General features: G+C 43.1%; 4 protein-coding genes across 5 annotated transcripts; 3 read left to right on the forward strand and 1 right to left on the reverse strand.

The window, feature by feature from the left end:
- Nucleotides 1–2,293: 2,293 nt before the first annotated feature.
- Nucleotides 2,294–19,158, reverse strand: LOC105910194. Of its 2 annotated transcripts, none has more exons than XM_031560997.2 (8): nucleotides 18,914–19,158; nucleotides 13,800–13,961; nucleotides 6,212–6,541; nucleotides 5,905–6,017; nucleotides 5,347–5,496; nucleotides 3,244–4,345; nucleotides 2,848–2,986; nucleotides 2,294–2,680 (listed from the first exon to the last, which is right to left on the reverse strand). In XM_031560997.2, exons 3-8 carry the CDS (start codon nucleotides 6,230–6,232, stop codon nucleotides 2,493–2,495), a joined length of 1,713 nt encoding a protein of 570 aa, XP_031416857.1. In that variant the 5' UTR covers nucleotides 6,233–6,541; nucleotides 13,800–13,961; nucleotides 18,914–19,158; the 3' UTR covers nucleotides 2,294–2,492. The 2 variants fall into 2 exon arrangements, with proteins under 2 accessions (XP_031416857.1, XP_012694333.2); XM_012838879.3 differs by lacking the exon at nucleotides 18,914–19,158 and adding an exon at nucleotides 14,237–14,337.
- Nucleotides 7,673–10,840, forward strand: LOC105910228 (parvalbumin-2). Its single transcript, XM_012838915.3, has 5 exons — nucleotides 7,673–8,040; nucleotides 8,677–8,751; nucleotides 9,082–9,214; nucleotides 9,476–9,585; nucleotides 10,024–10,840. Exons 2-5 carry the CDS (start codon nucleotides 8,691–8,693, stop codon nucleotides 10,047–10,049), a joined length of 330 nt encoding a protein of 109 aa, XP_012694369.2. The 5' UTR covers nucleotides 7,673–8,040; nucleotides 8,677–8,690; the 3' UTR covers nucleotides 10,050–10,840.
- Nucleotides 19,159–20,319: 1,161 nt separating the features above from the next.
- Nucleotides 20,320–21,573, forward strand: LOC105910193 (parvalbumin, thymic-like). The gene is made up of 4 exons (XM_012838878.3): nucleotides 20,320–20,434; nucleotides 20,616–20,748; nucleotides 21,114–21,223; nucleotides 21,384–21,573. Exons 1-4 carry the CDS (start codon nucleotides 20,359–20,361, stop codon nucleotides 21,410–21,412), a joined length of 348 nt encoding a protein of 115 aa, XP_012694332.2. The 5' UTR covers nucleotides 20,320–20,358; the 3' UTR covers nucleotides 21,413–21,573.
- Nucleotides 21,574–22,508: 935 nt separating this feature from the next.
- Nucleotides 22,509–24,939, forward strand: LOC116217867 (parvalbumin beta 2). The gene is made up of 5 exons (XM_012838913.2): nucleotides 22,509–22,608; nucleotides 23,251–23,325; nucleotides 23,659–23,791; nucleotides 24,051–24,160; nucleotides 24,644–24,939. Exons 2-5 carry the CDS (start codon nucleotides 23,265–23,267, stop codon nucleotides 24,667–24,669), a joined length of 330 nt encoding a protein of 109 aa, XP_012694367.1. The 5' UTR covers nucleotides 22,509–22,608; nucleotides 23,251–23,264; the 3' UTR covers nucleotides 24,670–24,939.
- The last annotated feature ends 2,461 nt before the right edge of the window (nucleotides 24,940–27,400 follow it).

Raw genomic sequence — 27,400 nt, forward strand, 5'->3', positions numbered from 1 at the left:
TTATGCTGTTGCATACTTAGAGGCTGCCCTGCCAGGAGTTTACACTTAACACCTGTGTCGCTCCCAAGGTATCTAACATACACGAGACACACACAAACACACACACACATACACACACTACTGATGTCCTTGGTGTGCGTCACAGGTCTGGTCCATTGGGTAAGGTGCAGATCAAGTGCTGTGGTCTCTGCTGTTTAACCAGCCACAGGCACACAAGCGTGCCACTGCTGAGACTGTGGAAACATTCACACTCATGTTTTTTTTTTCCTTCTCTCTCTTCCCTTTTTTTCCATTTGTTGTCCCTGCCTGTAGGTCTGCCTGCCAGTGACAAAGACTCTCGCAGTGGCGGTGATAAGATTACTGCCACCTGGCTGATCTCCACAATATGAAAAACGATGAATGCACTTCAAATGAATAAAATGTAGATAGTGAATAGTAGATAGTAGTAGTACAGGTGGAATATGTAGACGTGGGCCAACAGATACACAAATACACACATACACATTCCACTACACAAATAACTCAGTGTACATCTACACATTTTCACTCACACACACACACACACACACACACACAGTAATCACTCACACACACACACACACACACACACACACAGTAATCACACACACACGCACACACACACACAGTAATCACACACACACACACACAGAGTAATTACTCAGTGGACTCCCACATCAGGCTTGTACTCTAATCACCTACTACACATCTGCATGTAAAATAGCCATGGACAGACAATGGCTGTTTATGGAGTTGACCAGCAGAAGCTTGTCTTGAGATTATATTGTAATTTGCATGGTGACAGCTCTCCTCAAGCAAGAGGAATAGAGTGACAGGATGAAGGTAGTATTATTCTTTTTCAATCCCTCTAATATCCTGTTTGCTTTTAAAATGGTGTGACCTATCCTTCCATCTTAAGCATAATAGTTGTAGGGTAATCTTATAGAAGCTTTTTGGCTATATTTTTTGTTCAGCAGATAAACAAATATTTGCCACAGCTGGACCCAAGGCCACACCTTTAAATAGATGAACAAACACAAGGCCTCTTTCCCACCAGGGCCCCCTACACCTGAATCAGTTACCTGTCAATCAATTTGTTTCTCTCACAGCTTACCTATGTACTTCTAAAGACTAGTTAGCATAGGAAGCATTCCTTGAGCAATTTAAATAATGAAGTGTTGTTTGGCAGGTAAAATTGCTTGTTGTCTCCGTTCACCTGTAATAGACTATAGTTTTAGATATAGATACATCCTGAACTTTTCAGTCATATAAAAAGAACAGGAGCCGCAAACACCAGAAGTTGTTTGCCTCTTGCGAGGGAATGTGGTCATCTGTTTTTAGCGTGCGCGGCTTGTGGTCCCCACAAGTCAACAAGCTCCAGGAAGAACCAACTCATCCCAGTTCAGTGCTCCCAAGACAACAGGAGAGCGCCGGAGAGTCAACAGGGGAACATGTCCTTCCGCTCCGGCCGGCCCTGGACGTGCCGTGACGTCACAGCCACTCATCCGTGAACAGCTTTTAGTACCCAACATGCACCTGTCCCCTCAGCCTCTGATGTCACAATGCTCTCAGCTGCTGCTGAGTAAGGACCAAACAGGTAGGCTGGGGAAGGGGCCGCGGCTGGCTGCCTGAGACATGTGCAGTCATAAAATAGAGAGGCCAGTGAGGGGAGGTGTCTCTTGGGGGGGGGGGGGGGAGTATCAGTCACATTTTCCATGCGCCCTAAGCCTGACCGGATGAGACGAAAAACAAGTGCAGACTCTTGTGTCATCATGACAACAGAGCTGCCCTTTGACGAACGCAATCAGGACCTGGTGCCAGCCTGGCACAGTATGACACACAGGCACCCACTCTCAGCATCTCTCTCTTTCTCTCTCTCTCTCTCACACACCTACACTCAGCATCACTCTCTTTCTCTCTCTCACACACACACACACATACTACATACACACACAAACACACACATACACACACACACTGTACATTATTTACCTACAATACTCAGATGTTCCCAATCTCTACAAAACATTCATTATTGATTCCAAATCCAGTCCCTTGGGGCCAACTGCACTGCTTTTCATTAAGTGGATACTAACATGCCATGGTTTTGGTCCCTTGGAGTAGGATTTAAGATGCATTAGTCCTAAAACTACCGCTGATTCATATTCATAGCAACCATATTCAATATGTGTAAAAACATGTAGATCAAATTAGGATAAGATGACAGTGATTGTTAAAAACAGGGTCAGTGGATATAAAATACATATATAACACGTTATTGCGAAACAACTTTAATGCCACCATCCAATAATACTGAACAGTTAATAAACTACTGCCAAAAGGAAAATGGAGTCTTCTCAATATCTTGTAGAAAACTTTATTGCTAATTGCATTAGCCATTTCTAATCTCCATATGATGAAGAAACAGGTGTGTTTGTGTCCTTTATAGAGCGAGTTCTGTTGAGTTTGCCTTTTCACTCCAAGTCAGAGTCTGTGATGTGGGTGATGGAGTAGGTGGAGCGGTTCACCCAGTCATGACAACACGCAGAGCTGTGTGGATGCTGTGACGTGTCAGAGATCTGAGACTGGTGAAAATGATTGGCCCTCCTCACAACAGGGAAAGAGGGCATACCTGTGGAGAACTCATCCTCCCATTCCAAATCTGTCGTGAGACAAACAAACTGTGCATTAATCATGCAGCAACGCTAGTTAGTAAACAAACGCTAGCTAGTAAACAAACGCTAGATAGCATACGCAAATAATATATCCACTATGAGGTTCTAGTGAATCTAGGTCTGAAAGGGCTCTTAGTCACAGAAAGCCTCTCACCATTTTCATCATGATGGTTCTCATCCGCTGAGAATGGATCAGCATATTCACTGGTAGATACAGATATAATGGTCTCTGACCTCTGGCTCTGAATGTCTACTGAGCTACATGGAGTTCTTAAGTCCTGGGTGGGGGCCTCCTGGAAAGAGGAATGTTAGCAGTGTTTACAACAGAAGACAATAGAGGAGAGTGTGCATTAGAATAAACAGACAATGAATAAAGTGATTTATACTAGTGGTTTGTAATGAAATTAGTATATAAAATAACAGACCTTTAGAATATGACAGAACAGGGAACATTTATTTATTATTATGTAATATCATTAATAATAGATGGATGTTATTAATTGGATAAGTTAATACATAGAAATGTGTTGATTCAACTGCTTGAAGTTACCTTGTCAAAAATAGAAATGATGACCTCCTCAAAGAAAGACACTCTCTTCTTAAGATGGGTTGTATTGTGCTCTTCTGAGGATTCAGACGATGCAGAGCGCAGGTGTGCCTTCCCCAGAGACCTCTTGAGGATGGACAGGCTACAATATCCTGTCTGGTCAATGAGTGATTCATTCCCATGAGAGATTTCCTGCTGACAGGAGGTATCAGACGTGTCGCTGTCGTCATCGCTGTCTGAATCTTCAATCTCCGAGCCATCACTGGTGGACGTGCTGCTGTCTGACCAGCGGTTGACTTGGTCACCAGAGGTGTCCGCAACAAAGTCTGCTTCAGCCTCCAATGGAGAGTCACTGTCGACTGCCTTCCACCCTGCACTAGCACTATGCCCAAGTAGAGTATCTTCAGGAAGCAAAGGTGTTGGTAGCACTGTGAGGAATGGATAACAAGATGCAAAGAAACGGCCAGGAAGCAACCTAGAGGATAAAGTCACTTTTGGAGGACAAGGATTGTTCAGTGTGGTCCTCAGCAAGCAGTCATTGTGGTTGTAGTCTTGAACGGTTTCCTCCCAAGGAGACGAAATCAAACTAGATTCAGCTCTAGCCCTTGAAAGTGTGGGGCTGTTCAGTGTACCACGATAGTTTGAAAGGAATGAACTGTATGTCCAATGACCGGGAGAACAATCCGCTGGTACAGTGTACACAACTTTGAAGAATATGACAGGAATTCTATTTGCTCCTGTGAAGTAACTATTAAGTCCATTTATATTATCCCCATGAGCTCCAAGTGTCTCATATCTCAGAGAAGCTGTGTTATTTGGTGGGGAGTTTAAATTCATATGGCCCTCACCTCTGTGGCAGCTCATCCTGGTGGCCTCCGCCATGCTTTCCAAAGACTGTTGCATGGCGTCTGGGAACGTTATGGCCTCCCTTCTGGCTGAATCATGACCACACAGGCTAAAGCGAGGTGTAGGACTGGTTGCTGGCTGCCATGTACACCTGGTGTTCTGGTGCAGCTCAGGGGCGACCCAGGCCAGCCTGTGAGCTTGCAGATGGACACCCACTCTCTTCTCCTCCAGCAGCCATCTCCACCTATGCCTATTACAGCTAATAATAATGAACATACTTTATGTTCAGGTAAGCTTCAAATAAAGGTTCATGTTAACTGATATTTGTAAGCTGTTAATAATAATGAATAAGGTAGTCATTGTGTTTATAATCTTGAAAAACGGAAATGGAAAAAGTGAGTTTTCCCTTAGTCACAAATATAAGGTAAAGAACACCACAACACAGACATTAGCAATATTAAATGCTTTTTCATGGTTTTTTGAACTAATGCATTATGAGCTATTCCTGCAAATGCATTATGCTGGACACCCATCAGGATCTCTAGGAACTTGCTGCATTAGTTGACGTGAACACACCGTTACTGTCAACACTGAGTATCCTAAAGAGTTCTTGGTAATGCATTCAATAAATATTAGCAAAGGGAACCTAACTGCACAGCACTGCACCTTATCTTTTTTCCTGCCATCTTTTCCATGTATCTATGTGACAGTCGTAATAGCAAGTGCATTGCTTATAAATCCCTGACATGATGCATGCCATAGTAACCAATCACTCCAACAGGAGGTGGTGAGCGGAACTTTCTAGAGATGATACTGTATCGTCCCCTTCCCCCCAACAGTTTATGGAAGTGCAAAAAACACTACTCAGCTCTTTTCACTTTCAGACGATTTAGCTTTGATGCAATCATTTGAGAATTTATCTATTATTTTCTCCTGCCCTCTCACCGTTTGGCCTGAATAAATATTAGCCGGCAGCATCAGCAGATACGCAATAGGAAACCTTTTCCTCTCCACGGTCACCTGGCAACCCTCAAATGAGTGAGTCAGTAGAGGGAACAGAGAAGCTGACTCAATGAATGACGAAGGACTCGCTATCTCTTTCTCTCTCACACACACACTCACAGTCTAGACAGGATGAATCTAACCTCTTCACCCTGCTCCAGTTTTCCTTGATAAAACATGACCTGAGACCATTGGGTGATAATCAGTATACAATTCAGGGGGTTGCAGGAAGAAAAACCCTTCAGAAAAACTACTCACCATCTGTGTAAATCAGGGCTCTCTAGCTGGGAGATAACATGCCTAATCTGCTGTCCTTTTTCCACTGGGATTAGCACCTCACTGTTTGACAGGTGTGTGTTCGGTGAGGAGGCGCCCCTCCAAAGCTCACACTGTGTAGACGCCCACATCCTGTGAACACACAAACACACACACGCACACAAACACACACACACACACACACACACACACACACACACGCACACACACACGCACACACACACACACACACACACACACACAAACACACACACAAACACACACGCACACACACACACACACACACACACAAACACACACACAAACACACACACCCACACACACTTTTTGATCTGTAATCTCAATTACCCTATTTCCCTAACAAAATGAATCAGTCTACTCCCAAACCAATGAGAAAAACAATGAGTGCTAATAAACCCTTTAAGATGAGACTAAATGTTGCTCTTGCATTTTGAAGAGCATGAAAGCCTGAAGGACCTTGATTAGTCAGGTTACCTTGGGAGGCGCACTGAAATCAGAGAGCAGGGAAGAGTGTCTTACCACACATTCAGCGGATTGGCCGGCTCCATCCTGACCACGCCCCCAGGAAGTCCGCAGCCTTGCAGAGAGGTCGTCCAGCACACAGATGCATCCAGATCATCACAAACATTCATCTGAGAGGACCAGCACACACCACCACAGATGATGATTCCTCAGACATTAAGACATCATTAACTCTGAACCCTAGAGCGCATATACAGAATGACCCGCAAATTCCTTGCCGTCTCAATATCTCACAAAATAACCATCTCAGCCTGCATGACTGATTTCCTGAGTGTATGTAATAAACACATTCCATCTCTCTCACCTTGTGTTGTGATGACCCCATCCTCTCTAGTGATGGTCCCCCTTCCTCTCGCTGCCAGGCCCTGTGTCCGACATCAGCTGTGCTCTGGCTGCTCCCAGCATAATGGAGAGAGGACGGAGCCGGATGAAGGGGGAAAGGACGTGTGCAGAGGGAGGGGTGGGCTATGCAGACAGGCACTGATCGATAGCTTGTATAATATGATAAGAGGTTTTCTCTCTCCGAGCGCCAGATGAGCTTGTGGCTGGTCTGCAGGGGGCATTAAGTGCATCCGCAGCACTGGAGCAGGGGCCAGGGCAGGGGCAGGCTCTCACCAGCTGCACTCCGGATGTGCTGCATGCACAAGGATGCGAGGATGACCTTCTGATCACGTGCAGCATATATATATCACCATGACCACACAGTGGCTTGCTTCATTTTAGACAGTGTGACAGTTTAAACCAGGGGTGCCCAAATTCTTTCTTGTCAGGGGCCAAATATTAATCAGAGTGGAGGGCCGAGGGCCAAAACCAAAGTTTCAGGTTAGGTCATGCCCAATTACATCGAAATCTATTGTATATTTCTGCAAAATTAACATTCATATTAATAGTACTATACATACCTGCAAGCTCAGAATGGCTGATAAAGGTGACAACAAACCCCTGTAAGGTTTTACAGATTTTTTTTTAAAAATTTTAACATGTAAATTAAGCATTGTTGCACAGGCACCCTGAGGGTTTCTACCTTTTCCCATTATAATTTTATAATTTAAATCGAGATGACTGTAACATCAGCTAAATAACTAGCTATCATTTCATGCAAACGGAGCCCTTCCACTTAAATCGTTTAAGGTTATTAAAAGTGTCCTTAGCTAGCTAGTTAGCTAGCATAGCAACTAGATAACCATAGCAACCAGGAAACACAACTTCAGCTGCAAAGTTATGGATCTGTTGACAAAAGGTCAATAGCGCTCCCCACCCTTGACCCTTCTAAAACAACTGTGGCCAAGCAGTGAACTGCAACCAGTCTGAGATTCATGTCTTCTCTCTGCCTGAGTTAAACAGGACGATGAGACAGAGGCCCTGTTCGAAATGGGTTCAAATGCTGTCTAACGAATGACGTTCTGACTCTGATTATGACCAGAGCGCTGGCCATAAAAAATCGAGCGCGGGCCACAAATTGGGCAGCCTTGGTTTAAACGTTCAATATTATTTGAAATCAACACAGCAGACTATTATCTCGTCATGCATCTGACAGGTGAGGCTCTGCATCTGACAAAGTATCTAAAACTTATTTAGCAGGTCAGTAGCGTCATCACCATCATTATCATTACGATCATCATTAATCATCCCAATCACCAGACACCATTCCAATCACAATCATCCCAATCACCAGACAGATGCCCTGATAATTTGCTTACTATTTTTTTCTCTTTAAATACCGAAAAGTCTTTAAAGTTCTGTTTCTCGGGTAAACTGATTGCCTACTACAAACCACAAAGGAATCCCCCTTATATGAATCTACATGTGGTGCATTTCTTCATCAGAAGGATCACATTACAAAGAATTCGCACTGTAGACAGTATGCCATGTACATCGACTGAACGAGGAAGGGGTAGAGGCCCAAAGATGCCCACTTGTATTACACTCATGGATTTTGAGTGTCTGCATTTTTAAAGGATAAAAATAGCACTAGGCCTGTATGACTTGGACACATTTTTTTCGAAACTTTCCCAACCTAAGCATTTGGTGTCCGTTACACTGTTGGCTGGCCAGAGTATAAAAGTGAGGCAGAGAACCCACATCCTCAACCTGTGCACATCCTTGCTACTCAGACGTAGACCTAAGTCTAAGGTGAGTCGCTATCAGGAATAGCAATCTGTGAGGAGCTCTCGGGTCCTGGGCGCTAAATGGAATACAGTTTAATCGACGAATGCGGAATGCTTCGCATTTGGAATGCATTTGGACTTCTTCCTTGATTTGGAGCTGCGAAAAAATTATATTGTTTTTTAAATGAACATATCAAGAACTCTGCACAAGACAGTGGACGAAAATTGGGCAATTATCTTGTGTCGAATAGGTGCAGGAATGGGGTGGTGCGGTTGTCTCCAGATAGAAAGTCATGGGAAATTAAGGATTTAAGCGACTGACAAAAACCAAATTTGCTCGTCAGTGGTAATTGCACCACAAGACCACGAGTGTGTGTACAATAGGATTAGGCAAGCTTTAAAATAATAATTCTACATAACAGCAAGAAGTTTAATGTACGATGTATCTAGAGTAGAGGAACTCACGGATGGTCTTGTTAGCTACTTGGAGAGTTTTGTGCTAACTGTATGCTTAGGTCCTAAGACAAGTAGTAGTAGGCCTGTGATGGGGACAATGACCTAACTCTGAAGGTCAACTATATGTTAATTCTGCACAGATATCTCTTTCACATATGTGTTGTAAACACAAGAACAGAGCTGATCTCCTGTCATCCTTTTGCAGATCTTCTAAAAAAGATGGCTTTTGCTGGTATCCTTAAAGACGCTGATATTGCTGCTGCAATCAAGGACTGCGCAGGTAGGCGATGCCAAACATGACTTGGCGGCCATATTCATACCCAATTACAAGCATAACAAACTTGCCAACCTAGAGGAATGACTTCATTGTTTCATTTATGTAAATTCAGAACTCTGCTAGCGAAGTAAAGCTTTTAGATTACTTTTTGATTAAGTGCATCGATTATTTTACTTTAAATGAGAAATATGTAGATAGTTGAATCAACTACATTACATTTGCAAGTATGTATAAAATGTAGTTAGGGTCAGTAAATCCTGAAATGTACACAAAGTTTTAAAAAGCAACTGGGGTTCCAAAATTGCTTTCCCTCACAATCCTGTACTCCAACAGCTGCCGACTCCTTCAACTACAAGACCTTCTTCGTCAAGTGCGGACTGAGCGCAAAGTCCTCTGATGAGGTCAAGAAGGCCTTCTTCGTCATTGACCAGGACAAGAGCGGCTTCATTGAGGAGGATGAGTTGAAGTAAGAACAATATCAACTTGTGTTTATGCAAAGAGATATATGATGGTGTAGCCTGAGTGATAAGAATTGCATAGCACAGTTATGATAATTACTGTAAGCCCTTGGGACTGAGGAACAAATCCCTCATGATCCAACCAAACACCTGCGAAAACACATCATATTTAGGCCATAACTCAGTATTGGGGGGGGGGGGGGGGGCAAATCCCCCATATCACGTGTTTCCTCATATCTAACACTAATTATCTATGCTCATTTCCCCAGATTCTTCCTCCAGACCTTCAAGGCTGGTGCCAGAGCTCTTACTGATGCTGAGACCAAGGCTTTCCTTGCAGCTGGTGACGAAGACGGTGATGGCATGATTGGAGTTGATGGTAAGATGTCACTTATACATTCAATTGTACTTCTATGGCTTAGTTGCCTATGTCTTCGTTTGTCACCACTGGAAGCTGAAGTTTGAATAGTAGACACAAATAATCCTTCACTATAGAGTAAGAGATTACCGAGTACAGTAGAGAACGAATTAATATATAAGGTATTGTTAATAGGCATAATAAATGTAACATCAAAGGGATCATGAAATCTGTCATACATTATGATAAATTATAGAATTTTATACTTGGTTAATGTTATCCTCCTGCAATCGATATTAGAGATGCACTCAACTGGTGGAGTTTAAATGAACCTTAAACATCAATATTTCTGGAAAGTATTAGGATGTGACAAATAACTTTAGAATATCAAGTTCAAGTCATATCATTTAGCATTAATGTTGCATCTTTATTCATTCATGCTTATTTTTTATTCCACAGAGTTCGCTGTGCTTGTGAAGGCTTAAGTTTTCCACGTTTCATGGAACCAGACTTCTGCTGTCAACTATCTGAGATCAACTATCTGAGTACCTGGTTCAGATAGTTGATATTGCCTTTTTTATATATTTATTTATGAATACCATGCCAACTCTTAGCAAGGACATGTGCAAGGACTCAAAAACTTAATGTTCATGTTGTTTAGTTATGTTATATGTTCTCAACCACACCAGTGCAAGCATTTAGGCCAGTGCATTATTTACATGACAATAAATCATTTCTTATAATTACTCTGAGTTTCCAATGAATTAATGATCTTGTCTGTATATCAGGCTCTCATCTATGACTATTAACTTTTTCAATGGGTCATGTGGGAGTGCTCACATCCAGCTCTGCCTACTGGTGGTGTCTTCACTGCTGTGCTGCCCTGCCCCCTAGTGGTGATTTCACCCACATGCAATTATTTTCTTCTCTGGAGAACCCAGCAGTAAACCCAACAAACAGTACAGCAAATGGAAAAAATACTAGACACAAGAATTTACTAGACCGTGTTAACTATTTTTATCAATAATATTCTAGTTCACCAATTTCTGGTGTTTTGTTACTTGCTTGATGAGATGTGATCTTGTCAAACAGAAAAGAAATACTCCTCTGTGAGGTGTCATAACCTTAATATCTAATAGTAACGAGTCATGGGAAGAGAATATCTTTGAGACGTGTGTTGCAGTCCTACATGGAGAGTATATGTCCCCAGGTGGGTAACCAAAGCAGTCTGATGATCAAAGGGACACAAAGGGACAACCACCACGTTCCGGATCTAATCAGCTTTTATTTTGACCTGATACACCACTGACCAAGACGCATAACTCCAAACAGTAATTCCCTTTTCTGGTGGCATAACCATGCCGTGCAGCGTGTCTGTGAAACACTGCCTATGTCGCTTCCTGAAAATCATATCAGCCGCCTCTGTTCTCCACCAGCAACAAAATCACTGATGCTGGAGTAGTCCTTCTCAACACACTCAGGCAGCATCAGGAGATTGTTGCCAGGGAGGAACAAACACACACACCTCACCCAGTGACCCCCGCTGAGGGAAGTGTAAGGAGGAGGGGAGACCCAAGGCAGTGGAGGAGGAGGAGGACGGGAACAGATGGCAGTTCACTCACTCGAGGGGCAGGGGAAAAGGACAGGAGAGGAGCGAAGGGAAGGAGGGAGGGCTGAGTTGCTTTACTGAGACATCCGGAGAGGAGATCCTTCCTTGTTCGGTGTGGGGCAGGGGGCCTGAGCCAGGAGCTACTGTCAGTCGTCGCCAGGCACCCAAGATGAATGGAGAAACATCTGAGACTTTTTTTTCCACTGCTCTTAGCAGCATTATGCACACTGTATAGTCAGCTCGTGAAACGTGGACTCTGCCATACAAGGTCACAATAAGGAAAACACTAAACAAAAAGATTTAATTAAAAGATTCATCTAAGAAAAGTAACCAAGGTTCAGTGTTAATTACATGCTCCATAGCATAGATTTCTCTTTTAAGCTCTGGAGGAAATTTGTATCTGAGGGAGAAAATGTATGCGGGTAGGAGTACTAACTGCATGCTGCAAGTGTAAATTAAATCGCCTGAGTTGATTATACTTATTAGAAATCTGTTTTGGACTTCCATGTGATCAAACAATTCTCAGAATTCATGTAATAAATAGTCACCAGATGGAGGCAACTGATAATGGCCAAATTACAAGTGAATGACCTCAACCCTGTTTACAGCAGCATGCTACTTCTAAGCTTCTATTAATATGCATGGTTAAACAAAAATAATATAGGAATGTCTGGCAAATGCTTTGTGTGGCCATCAATCTTTTTGATATAACTAGCTTGCAGAGTTTTGTAACTTTTTCCAAATTTAACCCCCACCCCAACCCCCCGACCCCATGGCCTCAGCCCTCATCAGTAACTGACTCCTGAAACCCTAGACGGACGCTCTTGGAGGAGAAAAGTCCTCTTTGCTTGAATTTCAGTGAGAGTGATAGCTGCTACATTCCGCGATTTACAGCTGTTTTTCTAAGTGGGGGCGAAGCATTGAAATGTCTTCTCGTCTTCTCCGCTGCCCTAGATGCCATTTTTACCTGCAGTGTTGCAAGAATCTTCAAGTATTCTCTCGCTCTCTCTCTCTCTCTCCCTTGTTTTTTCCCCTCTCTCTCTTCCTCTCTCCTTCCCCCTTCTCTCTTTCTTACTCTCTTTCTTCCTCTCTCCTCCAACTGTCATAAATGAAAGACATTAATGAGAACAGCCCCTCCAGTGTCAGGCCTGCCCATCCCAGAGGTCATTTCAACACCAGGGCCACCGGACCATTTGAGGGTCACAGTGGGTGGACCTCTCAGGTGGGGCTTTACGGCGATTCAGCTAGCTACCAAAAACGGGGAAAGCCTCAGGATTTAAACATGCTTTGCCATGATGTTGCAACCGATTGAGCTGTAACACTTCAAAGTAAAAAAAATAAAAAACAGCCAAGCCTGAACGCAAAACTATCCTTTTACACGAGAAGCGCAGAATCATCATATATCCCTGCAACAGACGACAAGTGACACCAAACAATCCGTGGGAGCTGTGTAATTGGATGCCTTTGGGCTTATTCTGAGCACGCACAACAGCCAGCGGGCCCAAGAGATGCACATGCTTGCCCAGCAGCCTTCGCTCTGCTCTGCTGCGCTTGCCCGCCCGCCCGCCCGCCCCAGAGCACTCTGGGAAAACAAAACGCAAGGCAAATCATCTGCCTGAACTAGCACAACCTTTTTTGGGAAGGTGAGGGAGACACTCAAGAGTGGCGTACAGTACCCAGGGTGGGGGTGTTTGGTTTGTGGAGGGGGGGGGGGGGGGGGGGGGGGGGGGGGGGATAAAAAAAAACAAAAGTGACAGGCTTGACTGGTGAAATATCTCTGTAAACACAGAAAGGAAAATCACGTCCACACTGAAAAGATATAATTGGGCTGAGTTATAAGGGTTAAACTAGGACCATTAGATGACTGACAGGACTGCTAGTGCAAGGGCAACTTATTCCACCTGTCACAACAGCCAAGCAATGTATCAAGCAAAGCACAGCAACACTGAAGCATTTCATTCTGTTTTAAGTCTGTGGGTAAGTATGAAACATTAGGTTAAAGCTTCTACTTCAACTATTAGTTGTTTTGCATTACTAGAATACACTATGCATATGAAGAGCAGAAAGTAAACCACTTTGTCAACACATTATATTCTGCCCTTCCGTGGTATACGGCCGCAGCAGCAGAGCACAGGAAAAGCTGAATCGACAGCAGACTGCTAATGGATTTGAGGACGCCTCATTGGAGGGGAAGGGCAGTTTTTTTTAAGCCGTCTCTGTAGGAGAGGCCAAGTGAGGCTAATGTAACCAACCTAATTTCTCGCCCGCATGCCAGAGAAACCTGCCAATCTGGCAGAAGACTGTAACATGATGTTTGTCCTAATTCGTTTAGAGATGTTTTGGTGGATGGTACAGCATGTAAGGGTTCCTCCTGTCAGACATATTTAAATGATTGAAACCATTTTATGACAACCAAAGTGATTAATAAAATTATTATTACTATATGGTAGAATTTTTGAAGTTTTGGAATGGTTGGGGTGTTTTGTCTGAGACATAGCCATACTACACGACTGCCGTTGTGTAGTTTAGGTTTAAAAAAAATTAAGTGAGGTTAAGTGCTTCATGAGACTGAAAAAAGATAATAGAGTATTGGTCGTATGCAGAATTGAAAACCTATGGCCGTTACCTCTGATGGAGCTGTTGTTGAGCAGAATGACGTTTGCTGTCGTTACCCATGCCAAACTCTTCAGAGGGTCAGTGATCCCCCTTTAAAAGCGTCAGCTTGACATCACAGGAAGTAGGACGGGACTGGAGGGAGATTCAGATGTTTGTCCAGATGTTCTATTAGCTGTAAAAAGAAAGGTACAAAAATGTCCGTGGAGAGAACAACTCATAGACATTCACAGACAGACAGGGTCCATTTTCCAGACTAAAGTTCCCTCCAGCTCTCTGTTTATCTTCTCACACCTGATCACAACACAAGCGCTATCTATCCCAGGATGTAAACAGAAAGACCTCTATGCTGATGTCTGAATTAGACTGATCAACAGAGAGAGCGAGTAAACAGCACAGATCTCAACCCCCATTGGTACTGAATGTTCCTTTGAAGAATTCATAGTTTACCTTTGTTTACTTGAGGTGGTCAACAAGAAATTAAGGTGTGTGTGTGTATTTCTTTGTGTGTGTGTGTGCTTGTACGTGTGTTTGTGTGTGTGTGTGTGTGTGTGTGTGTGTGTGTGTGTGTGTGTGTGTGTGTGTGTGTGTGTGTGTGTGTGTGCATGTTTGAGTGTACGTGCATGCCTGTGTGGAAATCCTTACAGCACGGTTTTAAGACAGCAAACAAGCAGATTGCGTAAATGTAAGTCACCATCGTGCCATTTGGAGTGAGCGTCGCCCAGCGGATTGGATCACGGGCCAGGAGCTTGATCCTGCTCCTGCAGTAAACCCTACATGGCAAGAGATGTTTCATGTGAGCCTATGTGCTGTGTCACTACAATTTAAAAATAAAAAAGCTCAGTCAGTCTGGCTGCCTGACACTCTGCTGTAGCACTGGGTCAGATTGCCACAGACACCTTACTCCCTCATCACGATAACCTTCCCTAAAAAAAACACCGTAGCGTTGAATCCTCTTACATGGATTGTTGGTTGTGGCATCGCTATTTGTGATAGAGGAAGTGAATGGAAGGTTTGTAGGTCTGGGAGAAAAAAAATGAATGTTTTACATTGGTGTTGAGCTAGCGCATTGCATGGAGGTATGTGCAGACATTTGAAAACAGGGGCAAAGGATGAGGAGCCATTTATTTTATGAGAGGTACAATCTTTCCATTGAGGTCATTCCCTGAGTCTCCTTTTTCACATGCATGTGCAGAGAACGTGTGCCGTGAATGGGCTTTGATGGTGTCCCTGATGACATAAACAGCAGATAAACTTCCATGCGTCATCTGCAGGGAACATTTAACACTCAATATCCAAACAGTGGTATAAATGACATGCCCAAGTGTTTGATTTGAAGATCAGTCAGATGCTAAGAAACACTCATGTCTCATGTCAGATTTTCTGTTTTATTTTGACTAATTTTGTTTCCTGGTACCACAAGAAGAAATAACGCAACTCAATTTGACTTGGCATGATGCCTTGCACTTTTCTACCCATTCACTCTATGTTTTATTCCAATTCCCTTGTGTTTGGTGTTCGGTGTATAAAAAAAATGAACTGCCTGTTTTTTTTTTTGTTTTTTTTTTTTTACTGAAAAGCTGCCAAATATACAGTCCCAGGGGAGATTAACCTGCCAGGCCGATATGCACTATCTGAGTGAAAGTGTTGAGAGACAGCACTGTGACCTGCGACCTTTGACTTCGTCGTAAACATGCCATAATGAAATTAGTCTGGCATATTGAGGAAAGTAAGACAATCATTAGCAGTGGGCTCTTCCTCTCATCACTACACACACACACACACACACACACACACACACACACACACACACACACACACACACACACACACAGGGAGTGGGCGAGCACGCACTGAAAGACAATTTCAGCCCGTTGAAAGACGACACAGCAAATGTTTACAGGGTAAAAGCCTGTAAGAAGGAGGTGGCCCTTTGATACCCTGCCCCATCAGTGGGCACAAACTGGGCTCCTCTCCCAGCATGGCGCCACAGAGCTGTCCATCACGCCCGTAAATATGGATCTTGATCCCCCCCCCCCCCGACCCCATCTCCAGCCTCAGTCCTGGGAAACCCCAAAGGCTCAGCGAGGGGAGGAAGGACAGCCACTGCGCCTTAAGCCATCTGGAATTCTGCTACCCAGCCCTGCCGTGCTGTGCACTGCCACTGTAACTATACTCCGCACCCAGTTAAGGTTGCCACCGGTTACTGCTCAAACAAGGAGTACACAAAGGCGGAGGGTCCGTTCTGCAGCGTGGGCACTCTCACAATGCCACCGTGGCCCGAGGTCGGCTTTCTGCATCATCGACTGCACATGTTTTCTTTCTGCACCTGCGTGGTGCCTAATCCTGACCGTGGTTTGATTACAGTTTAATTTGGCCTATCGTCCGTCAGGCAGTAAGCGATACGGTTGGCCCATCCCGGTGTTTGTTTTTAAAATCACCTGATAACAGCTTGATTTTGAAGGCAACTCTAAAGTGAAGCTTCCTGACTGACCTAAAGGGGGCAAAAAAAGGGGGAAGTGTCAGACTCAGCTGTTACTGAAACATCCACTTAACCCCCGAGGCCAGGTTTTGACCACAGTGAGGCGTTTATGTGGCTCCGTGGTCTCTCGGTCCAATTGCGGTGAGATCATGCTTAAAGCCAAAAACAAGCCTGTCAGTCACCTATGTACATATATGCCTTTGGTCACATGTGATCATTTTTGCCGTGCGGATTTCACTGAATAATCAGTTAAGTCACTGAAATCCGAAGTAGTATAGAGCTGATAGCAGCCAAGCAAGCTACCAAGAGCAGACAAATTGCCCCCCTACATCTTCAGCAGCCTCACAAGTCAGGGTGAACTTGCTCACAAGTGGGAAATAATTCTGCTACAAGGTATACAAGCATGGTGATGAAAAAAGCAAGCAGAGAGAGAGAGGAACGAGAGAGAGAGAGAGTGAGGGGCAAACAAAGAAAAAAAGAAAGTACCTTGAGATATTGCGTGTTGTTGAAAAAACAAACGAAGATTGAAACGAAGAGAGTGGGAGAGAGAGGGAGAGAGAGGAACTAAGAGAAAGAGAGAGGGAGAGAAAGAGGGAGGGAGGGAGGAAAAGTCTTGCCTCTGCCCCTCTATTTTTTTTTTTGCTGCTGTGCACTCGAACACCTGCTGCTGGGTGGTGCAGGCTGAGCTCAGGACACTTGATCCACACACAGAGACGGGCAGCAGTATAGTCGAGGGGAAGAGCAGCCTGCCAGTGGCCGGGAGGGATCTTGGGTGGGGCACTGGGGTGGCAGAGGGTGCCACCCGCTCAGGACCAACATTACGCAGCCAGCTCCCAGACCCCCCTCCCGGCCCTGGGTGATCTCATCCCGGTCAGGTCCAACCCACTGGCCCGATGCCACCCCCGCGGGCCCCCGGGGGTGGTATCAGAGCCCAGTGCGGAGGGGTTCGTGCCCTGGCAGGGTGGGTTGCTCAATTAGCACCCAGCAGGAAAACCACTCAGGCCATCCTGCCTGTCTCACAAGAGGCCCGATGGCAGGGTGGCGGTCGTATCCATTCAGGTCACGTGCAGAGAGGGGTGAGGGAACCAGAATGAGGGGGGGAGGGGTGCAGCCGTGGCAAAGTGTGTGTGTGGGGGGGCACATTTCGGGACACTCCATGCCATTAACCATTAACTCACCAGCAGTAAATCACACAAGTTCGCAGTGTAACGTGGAAATGGCTTCGTACAGAGTCTCGCCGGGAGTTGTTGTTTGTTTGTCTTTTTTTTTTTTTGCTGTGCTACAGGTTGAGTTGCGTTGGAGATTTACAATCGCAAGGCCAAGGTCAGCCTAGGGTTCCAGACTGAAGGCATAAAAGTATACCCACGAACACACACACACAGACACACACACACTAGCGAGTGATTGATGTCCAAGAAGGCAGGGGAGGGGAGTGCAAATGAAGAATCTGCCCCTACCCCCGACTCATCATCCCCAACCCACCCAACCCCCAGTCTTCACCCCTCCCTCCCTCCCTCCCTCCCTCAAATCTTGGCTGAATCTGAGAGTTGCAAAGGCATGTCACAGTCAAAGCCGCTCGACTGAAAATAGCCTGGATGGGTAACTGAACCCAGGAGACATGAGGGAGTAGAACCTGCCCATCTTGCAATGGCTTACCAAAGCTCCCCCCTCTCAGTTGGGGGGGGGCCAAGTGTTTAACATTTAAAAGTGTCTCTTTATAAAGGGGAGAACAGATTACATATGTCTAATAGCCCAAATACAATATCGCGTATCAATTGGGCCGGGTGTAGCAAGATTGGCACAGCATGTAGCAGGTTATGTCGAGTTGGCAGCTTGATTAGGAATCAGAGACTTGCTTCAGGAGATCGATATCACTGAGAGTCTCTGTATGGCAAACCGCTCCAAAAATAGATTGCTCACGGAATGCAGGGCATATAACGATTAGTGTACAGTTATTGTGACATGTCTATCACTCAGCAGATGACTAATCTTTGTCTCCGTCGGACTCTTCGGCCGGTGACAAATAATTGTGGCGATCAAATCGTTCTGCAACAACAGTTATATGTGTGGGGTTGCTTTAAATGGTAGAAGGTGATGCCTGCAAGTAATCCCAAATTAAGAAACAAGCAGCTGTCCAACCTGAATCAGAAGAAGAAGTCAGCACCTAAGCGCTCGGTGCCAAATGCATCGCAGTATTACACATCATCACAGCACAACATCACAACTTCACTGCAGTACTTATATAAGAGTAAAGGTTGGGAAGCAGTGTCCGTCTCCTCGCTCACCGTCTCATTGCATTAGCACTGTTGAGAGATTCTATACGCTGTGAAATGGTGTACAGCAGGATGCAGTCCTTCCTTGAAACGGAGTAGAAAAACCTCTGAACTGCAGTTACTCAATGCACAGTTACTCAATGCACAGTTACTCCATGCACAGTTACTCCATGCACAGTTACTCAATGCACAGTTACTCCATGCACAGTTACTCCATGTGAGACATAACTGGTGCTATGTGTTCTCACAATGAATTCAACTATATAATATCCGTGCCAGAGATGGGTTGTTGATTTGTCTTAGTCACTGGTTTACACCACATTTGGAGTCCTAAATGAACACCATCATGATTAATCTCTCAACACGACTCACCCCTAGTCTGCCCCATGACCATCTGGAGTTCGGCCTCCTCTTGACGCTCTCTCTCATCTTCCTGGGACACCTCTTCATCTGTGTGATTTTCAAGATCTCCGTTAGAACCTCACCAACACAGTTCTAGAACCAAAACACCAAAAGGCTCCGGAGAAGCCGGACCAGCTCTTTGTTTCTGACCAACTAGACTGTGCTCTATCCAGCCCTGTTCCTCCCCCACCTCCACCACCACCACCACCACGGTCCATCACACAGGAAACCTGGCCTTCCTGCAAACAAGCGTCAGCAGCAGAGGGGGACAAGGCCAGAGGGGCAGGTAGAGGGGGGAGGATGTGGATGTTTTTGTTGTTCTTCAGGCCCAGGGGCTGGCAGCGGCCTGGAGGTACGCATTCGTCCATCCTGAGGAAGAGAGCCTGTGGAGGAAACCAGCCTCGCGTCACCACGGCCTCTCAGCCACCTGCACCGGACCAGCACGTGCACATGCACACACACACACACACACACACACACACACACTCATGCACTTAATCTCTCCCACAGTATCTCACACTTACATGACAGGAAAATATGTCTGGGGAAGAGAACACAGTGTATGTTCTGCAAAGATGGCAAAATATTCCCAGCATGGCAGTGTGGTATTGACATTTATGAAATCTGAGAAATCTGTGACCAATTGCTGGCAATGACAATGTGCTTTTTATTTGCATCTTACAGTAACTGCTATTCAAAGGGCCGTATAGTCATTAGCATAGATAAACTTAATTCTTCGGATTGACAGTAGTTTCAATAACAGGATGTCTGTAAGGACAGTGTGCCAAAACACTACAAGGAAGAATCTAGAAGGACTGAAAGAGAGGAAAAGTGGTCACATCTGGCCAAACCAAATATAACCTGCTGTCTGCTCATCTGGCATCATGACCCACTTGGGAAAACACCTAAGGTGATATTGTCATACATCAAATATTTCACGGTCTGTCTGAATATGAATGCACACGCTCATAGTGGAGGGACACAGAACAAACATGTCTTTTCTAAATGAACTACAAACCAAAACAACTCTGGAGTTTGTCACATATTAATAAATAACATGACAGTTTTCTTGAGAATGGCAATACATTCTAAAATTCTTACATGTACATTTCATTTTATTTTATGAGCAGAAAGAAGGAAAAAGAAAGAAAGAAAGAAATGAAAAAATAAACCAAACCAACCAATAAACAAAAACACACACAAACAAACACTAGAGAAATCAAACAAATAAGAGTGTTTGCAGATAGTCTTTACATATGTCCAATTCAGCCTTTGTGTTCACCTTAGTATTCAACTACTGCTGAAGAGGCTCAAGGAGAGCCCAGGTGCATCTGACAAGGACGCGCTGGTGGCTTTTGACGTTGTGTTTAAAGCTTTCTCCCTCTCCCACCAGCAGTCATCCCTCAGTCTTCCCCATGACTTGCTTGAGGATGGCCGTGAAAGACCTCTTCGCTGCTTCTGACATTACTTCAGCCATCAGCTCTTGCCAAGGTATGGAAAGCTGTCCCTGGATTTCTTCCATTGACAGCCAAATGAAACAGTCAGGGGTCTGAGCGTTAAGTTGCTAAAAAGGCCGTTGTGTGTAATATCACTGTCGTGTTACGTTATCAGATTGCATCATGTTGTTATCATACCTAACAAATGCTATTTCCTTTAATGATTGGTGGTGCAGCAAATGATTCGTTCAGTCCTAAGGCCTTCTTTGCAACCGTGGGACTGTCAAAGAAATCCCCACCAGAAATAGAGAAAGTCTTTCGGATTCTGGACCAGGATAAGAGTGGTTTCATTGAACAGGAGGAGCTACAGTTAAGTAGAATTTATTCTCACAAATTGTAGACCTTATCAGACCTTTAGACAGTTGACAGTTCTGTTAATGTATAAAAGATTCTGTGCAACTACAGCTGGTTTTATTGTTACATAACTGCTATTGATGCTTGAAGTAAAAGTGTAAGTAAAAACCTCTATGGGAAGCCATGATTTCTAGTAGTAGTAGCTTTTTTACTTTGTTAGAATACAATAAAAAGAATGTATTCAAAATAGTATCCTCAAGGTAAAACTAAGGCTGATCATTCAGAAATCACGTAAGGATTCCCCTGTCTAAGTAATGTAGGCTTTTAACTTGAGAGTGACATCTCCTTCATCTGGCTTTGTCCCATGACTGCTTTTCCAGACTATTCCTTCAGAACTTCTCCAAAGGGGCGCGGACCCTGACGGCAGCTGAGACCAGAGCCTTCATGCTGGACGGAGACATGGACGGGGATGGCAAGATTGGTTGGGAAGGTCTCTATATTTAAACTCACACATTATTCTCACTCTATTGTGTAACAGTAGTTGTTAACTCACAAAAACTAAACAGACTCAAATGAAGATACGGACCGCTATGCCACTCCAGGACCTGAGGAACTTATTTTGATTTATGTATTCTCCCTTTTGTTTACAGAGTTCTCCGCACTTGTCAAATCCTCCTGATGACGGGCAGCCCAGAATTGACACAACAACATTCCAACTGCATACTCTGCATTTGATTTATTTAAATTAATATAATTTTGTTTTTGCAAATGTCATACTTTCGCTTGTAATATGTCATTCATAGGGAAATTCATGGTATTAAAAGAACCAGCTACATTAAACCCCTTGGCTCACCAGTGTCACTGTGTATGCAGTTTTGGTCCAAAAAAAGTCTTTCCAAGTTATAAATAGCACGTCTCACAAGTGCTCTGTCTGACAGTCCTCTGGGCTATGTGCAAACAAGTTTTCCAGACACCAAAGGGTCTCAACCCATAATGGATGTATGTTTATTGGTACAAATAGATTAAAGAAAATGTTTGTAATTAGTCCCATCATTTAAAGTAGTTCTAAGGTAAACATTGTTTACAGTCTGAACTTCAGGCCCAAATTCTGAGTCTGAAAGCACACACCACAGTTTGAAGTAGCAACTCATCAGAAATGAATTTGTCTCATATGCCTCCTCATTCATTTCTGAGCCCAGATCATTTTCTACCACGGCCTCAAAAGAGAGGCCATTGATCTTGCTGAATACATAGCTATGTGTTTGTGAAATTTGGTGGTGCATTCTGTCACACACATATAGGGTTTGTCTTACAAGCGCAACAGAAGATATTAAAGGAATCCTGAAAGATTGGCAGGTGTAATCTGAGATTTCTCTTCCTACTCCTCAATCCCTGCCCATGTTTGGGATATCTTCAGAGAGATGCCCTGATAAATTGCTTACTATTTTTTTTCTCTTTAAATACCTAAAAGTCTTTAAAGTTCTGTTTCTCGGGTGAACTGATTGCCTACAAACCACAAAGGAATCCCCCTTAGACGAATCTACATGTGGAGCATTTCTTCATCAGAAGGATCACATTACAAAGAAATCGCACTGTAGACACTATGCCGTGTACATCGACTGAACGAGGAAGGGGTAGACGCCCAAAGATGCCCACTTGTATTACACGCATGGACTTTGAGTGTCTGCATTTTTAAAGGATAAAAATAGCACTAGGCCTGTATGACTTCGACACATTTTTTTTTCCAAACTTTCCCAACCTAAGCATTTGGTTTCCGTTACACTGTTGGCTGGCCAGGGTATAAAAGTGAGGCAGAGAGCCCTCATCCTCAACCTGTGCACATCCTTGCAACTCAGACGTAGACCGAAGTCTAAGGTGAGTCTCTATCAGGAATAGCAATCTATGAGGAGCGCTCGGGTCCTGGGCGCCAAATGGAATACAGTAATGGACGAACGCGGAATGCTTCGCATTTGGAATGCATTTGGACTTCTTCCGTGATTTGGACCTGCGAAAAAATTATATTGTTTTTGAAATGAACATATCAAGAACTCTCTGCACAAGACAGTGGACGAAAATTGGGCAATTACCTTGTGTCGAATAGGTGCAGGAATGGGGTGATGCGGTTGTCTCCAGATAGAAAGTCATGGGAAATTAAGGATTTAAGCGACTGACAAAGACAAAATTTGCTCGTCAGTGGTAATTGCACCACAATACCACGAGTGTGTGTGCAATAGGATTAGGCAAGCTTTGAAATAATAATTCTACATAACAGCAAGAAGTTTAATGTACGATTACTCTAGAGTAGAGGAACTCACGGATGGTCTTGTTAGCTACTTGGCTGGTCAGAGTTTTGTGCTAACTGCATGCTTAGGTCCTAAGACAAGTAGTAGTAGGCCTGTGATGGGGACAATGACCTAACTCTGAAGGTCAACTATATGTTTATTCTGCACAGATATCTCTTTCGCATATGTGTTGTAAACACAATAACAGAGTTGATCTCTTGTCATCCTTTTGCAGATCTTCTAAAAAAGATGGCTTTTGCTGGTATCCTTAAAGACGCTGATATTGCTGCTGCAATCACGGCATGCGCAGGTAGGCGATGCCAAATATGGCTTTGCGGCCATATTCATACCCAATTACTAGCATAACAAACTTGCCACCCTAGAGGAATGACTTCATTGTTTCATTTATGTAAATTCAGAACTCTGCTACAGAAGTAAAGCTTTTAGATGACTTTTTGATTAAGTGCATCGATTATTTTACTTTAAATGGGGAGAAAAATGTAGATAGTTGAATTAACTACATTACATTTGTAAGTATGTATAAAATGTAGTTAGGGTCAGTAAATCCTGAAATGTACACAAAGTTTGAAAACGCAACTGGGGTTTCAAAATGGCTTTTCCTCACAATCCTGTACTCCAACAGCTGCCGACTCCTTCAACTACAAGACCTTCTTCGCCAAGTGCGGCCTGAGCGCAAAGTCCGCTGATGAGGTCAAGAAGGCCTTCTTCGTCATTGACCAGGACAAGAGCGGCTTCATTGAGGAGGATGAGTTGAAGTAAGAACAATATCAACTTGTGTTTATGCAAAGAGATATATGATACTGGGTGATAAAAATTGCATAGCACAGTTATGATAATTACTGTAAGCCCTTGGGACTGAGGAACAAATCCCTCATGATCCATGAACACCTGCGAAAACAGATCATATTTAGGCCATAACTCAGTATTGGGGGGGGGGGGGGCAAGATGTAAGATGTCACCCATACCACGTGTTTCCTCATATCTAACACTAATTATCTATGCTCATTTCCCCAGACTCTTCCTCCAGACCTTTAAGGCTGGTGCCAGAGCTCTGACTGATGCTGAGACCAAGGCTTTCCTTGCAGCTGGTGACGCTGACGGTGATGGCATGATTGGAGTTGATGGTAAGATGTCACTTATACATTCAATTGTACTTCTATGGCTTAGTTGCCTATGTCTTTGTTTGTCACCACTGGAAGTTGAAGTTTGAATAGTAGACACAAATAATCCTTCACTATAGTGTAAGAGATTACTGAGTACAGTAGAGAACTAATTAATATATAAGTTATTGTCAATAGGCATAATAAATGTAACATCAAAGGGATCATGAAATCTGTCATACATTAGGATAAATTATAGAATTTTACAGTTGGTTAATGTTATCCTCCTGCAATCGATATTAGTGATGCACTCAACTGGTGATGTTTAAATGAACCTTAAACATTAAGGATATCAACTGATTGTCAATGTTCAGGCAGTAATTCATTGTAACATCACAAACATACAGTATTTCTGGAAAGTATTAGGATGTGACTAATAACTTTAGGATATCAACCTTGCATTAATGTTGCGTCTTTTTTCATTTGTGTTTATTTTTATTTCCACAGAGTTCGCTGCGCTTGTGAAGGCTTAAGTTTTCCACATTTTATGGAACCAGACTTCTGTTGTCAACTATCTGAGATCAACTATCTGAGTACCTGGCTCAGATAGTTGATATTGCCTTTTTTATATATTTATTTATGAGTACCATGCCAACTCTTGCAAGGACATGTGCAAGGTCTCAAAAACTTCTTAATTTTTCATGTTGTTTAGTTATGTTGTATGTTCCATGTACCACACCAGTGCAAGTTTTCGATCTCTTTTGCACTTTTGAACATAGAAATAAATAAACATTTGGAGTAAATGTCTTCGTTGTTTAAATATTTCCTCACACACACACAAAAAAACCAAGCAAAGCTCTAAAAGAAAATCTCAGCATTTAATGGTTTGAATGATTCACTCTTTCATCATTAAAAACTTCAACAAAAACATTTAGGTATTTGGATACTTCAACCGACTTTGGGACACCAATACTAGAAACTCTTTCAGTCAGATTGCTACCTGTGGGGGAACACCCTTCTGAAGGCATTACTTTAGATTAACCATTAGTATGCATTGTATCTAAGCACTGCGGGTGGTGGGGGTGGGGGTAGTGCAATGGGGGGGGGGGGGGGTTGGGGGGGTCTGGATGGAAGCACCTGTTGGCAATATCTGAAATGATGGATGCAGGACTCTTACCCCTTGCATGAGAAGAGAATGCTGGCCTCACACTCAATCCTCTGGCCCTGGGACAGCGCGAAGATAGCCATACTCAATTAGAGCTGCCGCGTTCTGCAGGACCTGAACCCTGCAGACTAGGGTTTCAGAACTATAATTAAGTGAGATGGATTACTTTTTTAACCAGATCCCTGCCGTGGGGCGAGCCGGCAGAATCCAGGTCACGCCGCGCATGTATGTTACGGACCAGAGTATACATACAGGATATAAATACACTTTCAACTGTTGGATGCAGCTGTCATGAACAGCCAGAGATGTCACTGCTTGAGCAGGGCAATAAGCAAGACTTAGGGGACCTGCTTCTGTAAAGCAAGCAGTAAGAGATCCCATAACTATTTACTACATTGCACAGTATGTATGAAATGAACATTTGAATATCCTCATGCAGATTGAAATCCTGTATACAATGACATATTTGAGTTCAGTGGTACAAGATAATTCGTTTTGAGAAACAAAAGACTAAAAATATACACGTGCAACTGAAGTTAGCTTCACCTCAAAAGCGCAGCTGTAACAGGGAACCGCGTAGCACATGTTGCTTTAAGAGTTACTCAGAGAGGCAGATAAATATAGGTGATCAATATCTAAAATACACACACCGGCACACGTCTGATTTATATTTGATCAAAACTTTGGCAAAACTTTGTCTAGGCTAATGCACAACACAGCATTTCAGCATTTCTGAGAGATTCAAAGATATAAATATTAAAGTGTAAGTTCACCAACAAGTTAAGTTCTGAGTCCAACTCCACACAGAAATCAAAGTACCAAGGAATGGACCTAAAAAAGTACAAATGCCTTGTTACTCCAGCTATCTCCTATCAGGGTACATCTACTGTACCTTTATAACAGGTACATTTAGTTTGCATTAGTTTACATATTTTAACCAATAGATTTTTTTACATATTCTCATTGCTATTATTTCCAAGTATCATTCTCATACACTGCAAAAACTGAAATCTTAGTAAGATGAAATATCTTAAATCAAGGCAATATATGCTTGTTTTTTGTCTGACAAGATATTTCTTCTTACCAGGCATTTTTTATGTTAGAGCATTTCACTTGTTTCAAGCGTTCCAGTCCTTAATTATCTTAACAAGGTATTATAACTTTATTACTGCAAAACTAGTACAAAACTAGTCTGGCCACACTAGTTTTAAGATGTATTTGGGTTATTTAAAAAAAATCTTGGTCAGTCAAATATTCCTGTTCTGTTGGCAGATAATTTTGCTTATTTAAAGTAATATATCCCCCATTTTATCACTTTTTTCTTGTTTTTAAAATCTGAATTTTTGCAATGTAGTCCTTTTTAGAAAACTGCTATGTAAAAGTTGATATCATCTTTTGTTGGGGTGGAGGACAACTTGAAATCTTCTTTTTGAGAATGGTACTTTCTGTACTGCTAGTTGACAATTGATTTGTAAGCCTCCCTCAGCTTGGCTTGATGATGACCACCTTTTTTATCTGTTTCACTCTATTCACAGGACATAAGGCTTGTAGCTGTTTCCTGTAAAGCTGCAAGATAAGGAAGCATTGTTTAAAAATCATGCCATGTATGTGAAAACCAACTAATAAACATTTGAAAACAATTGAGGTAGAGTTTGAGGGGCGCAATCTCTAATCTTTCCACTAAAAATGCAAAACCCAAAACAATGTGAACAGCTGTGGGTAAGAGAGTGAGAGATATGAATATGGAATCATGTTCAATGAAAGAAAATAAAACTGTCACACTAAATTTAGTAAAAATTACTCTTTCTGCAAAAATCTACAGGCAAGACATACAACTGATGTGTTAATGTTTTAAAAGAGAACAAATCGGTGTTGGAAGAGATTAAATTTGAACTAAAACAATGGGGAAACCACTGACTGACAGGCTGTGTTTGTGTAATCATAAGGGTCTTTAATGGGGGGGGTTAGAAGTGTAAAAAGGCAAAAGTGGCAAAGATAGTTTAGAAAGTTAGCAAGATAAATCAACTTAACAGATTAGCAAACTAAAGTCTGACAATAACATTTTCATAAAAGTGCCTTTAAAGCAACATTATGTAACA

The sequence above is a fragment of the Clupea harengus genome, chromosome 23, assembly GCF_900700415.2.
Source record: "Clupea harengus chromosome 23, Ch_v2.0.2, whole genome shotgun sequence".
NCBI classification, from domain to species: domain Eukaryota; kingdom Metazoa; phylum Chordata; class Actinopteri; order Clupeiformes; family Clupeidae; genus Clupea; species Clupea harengus.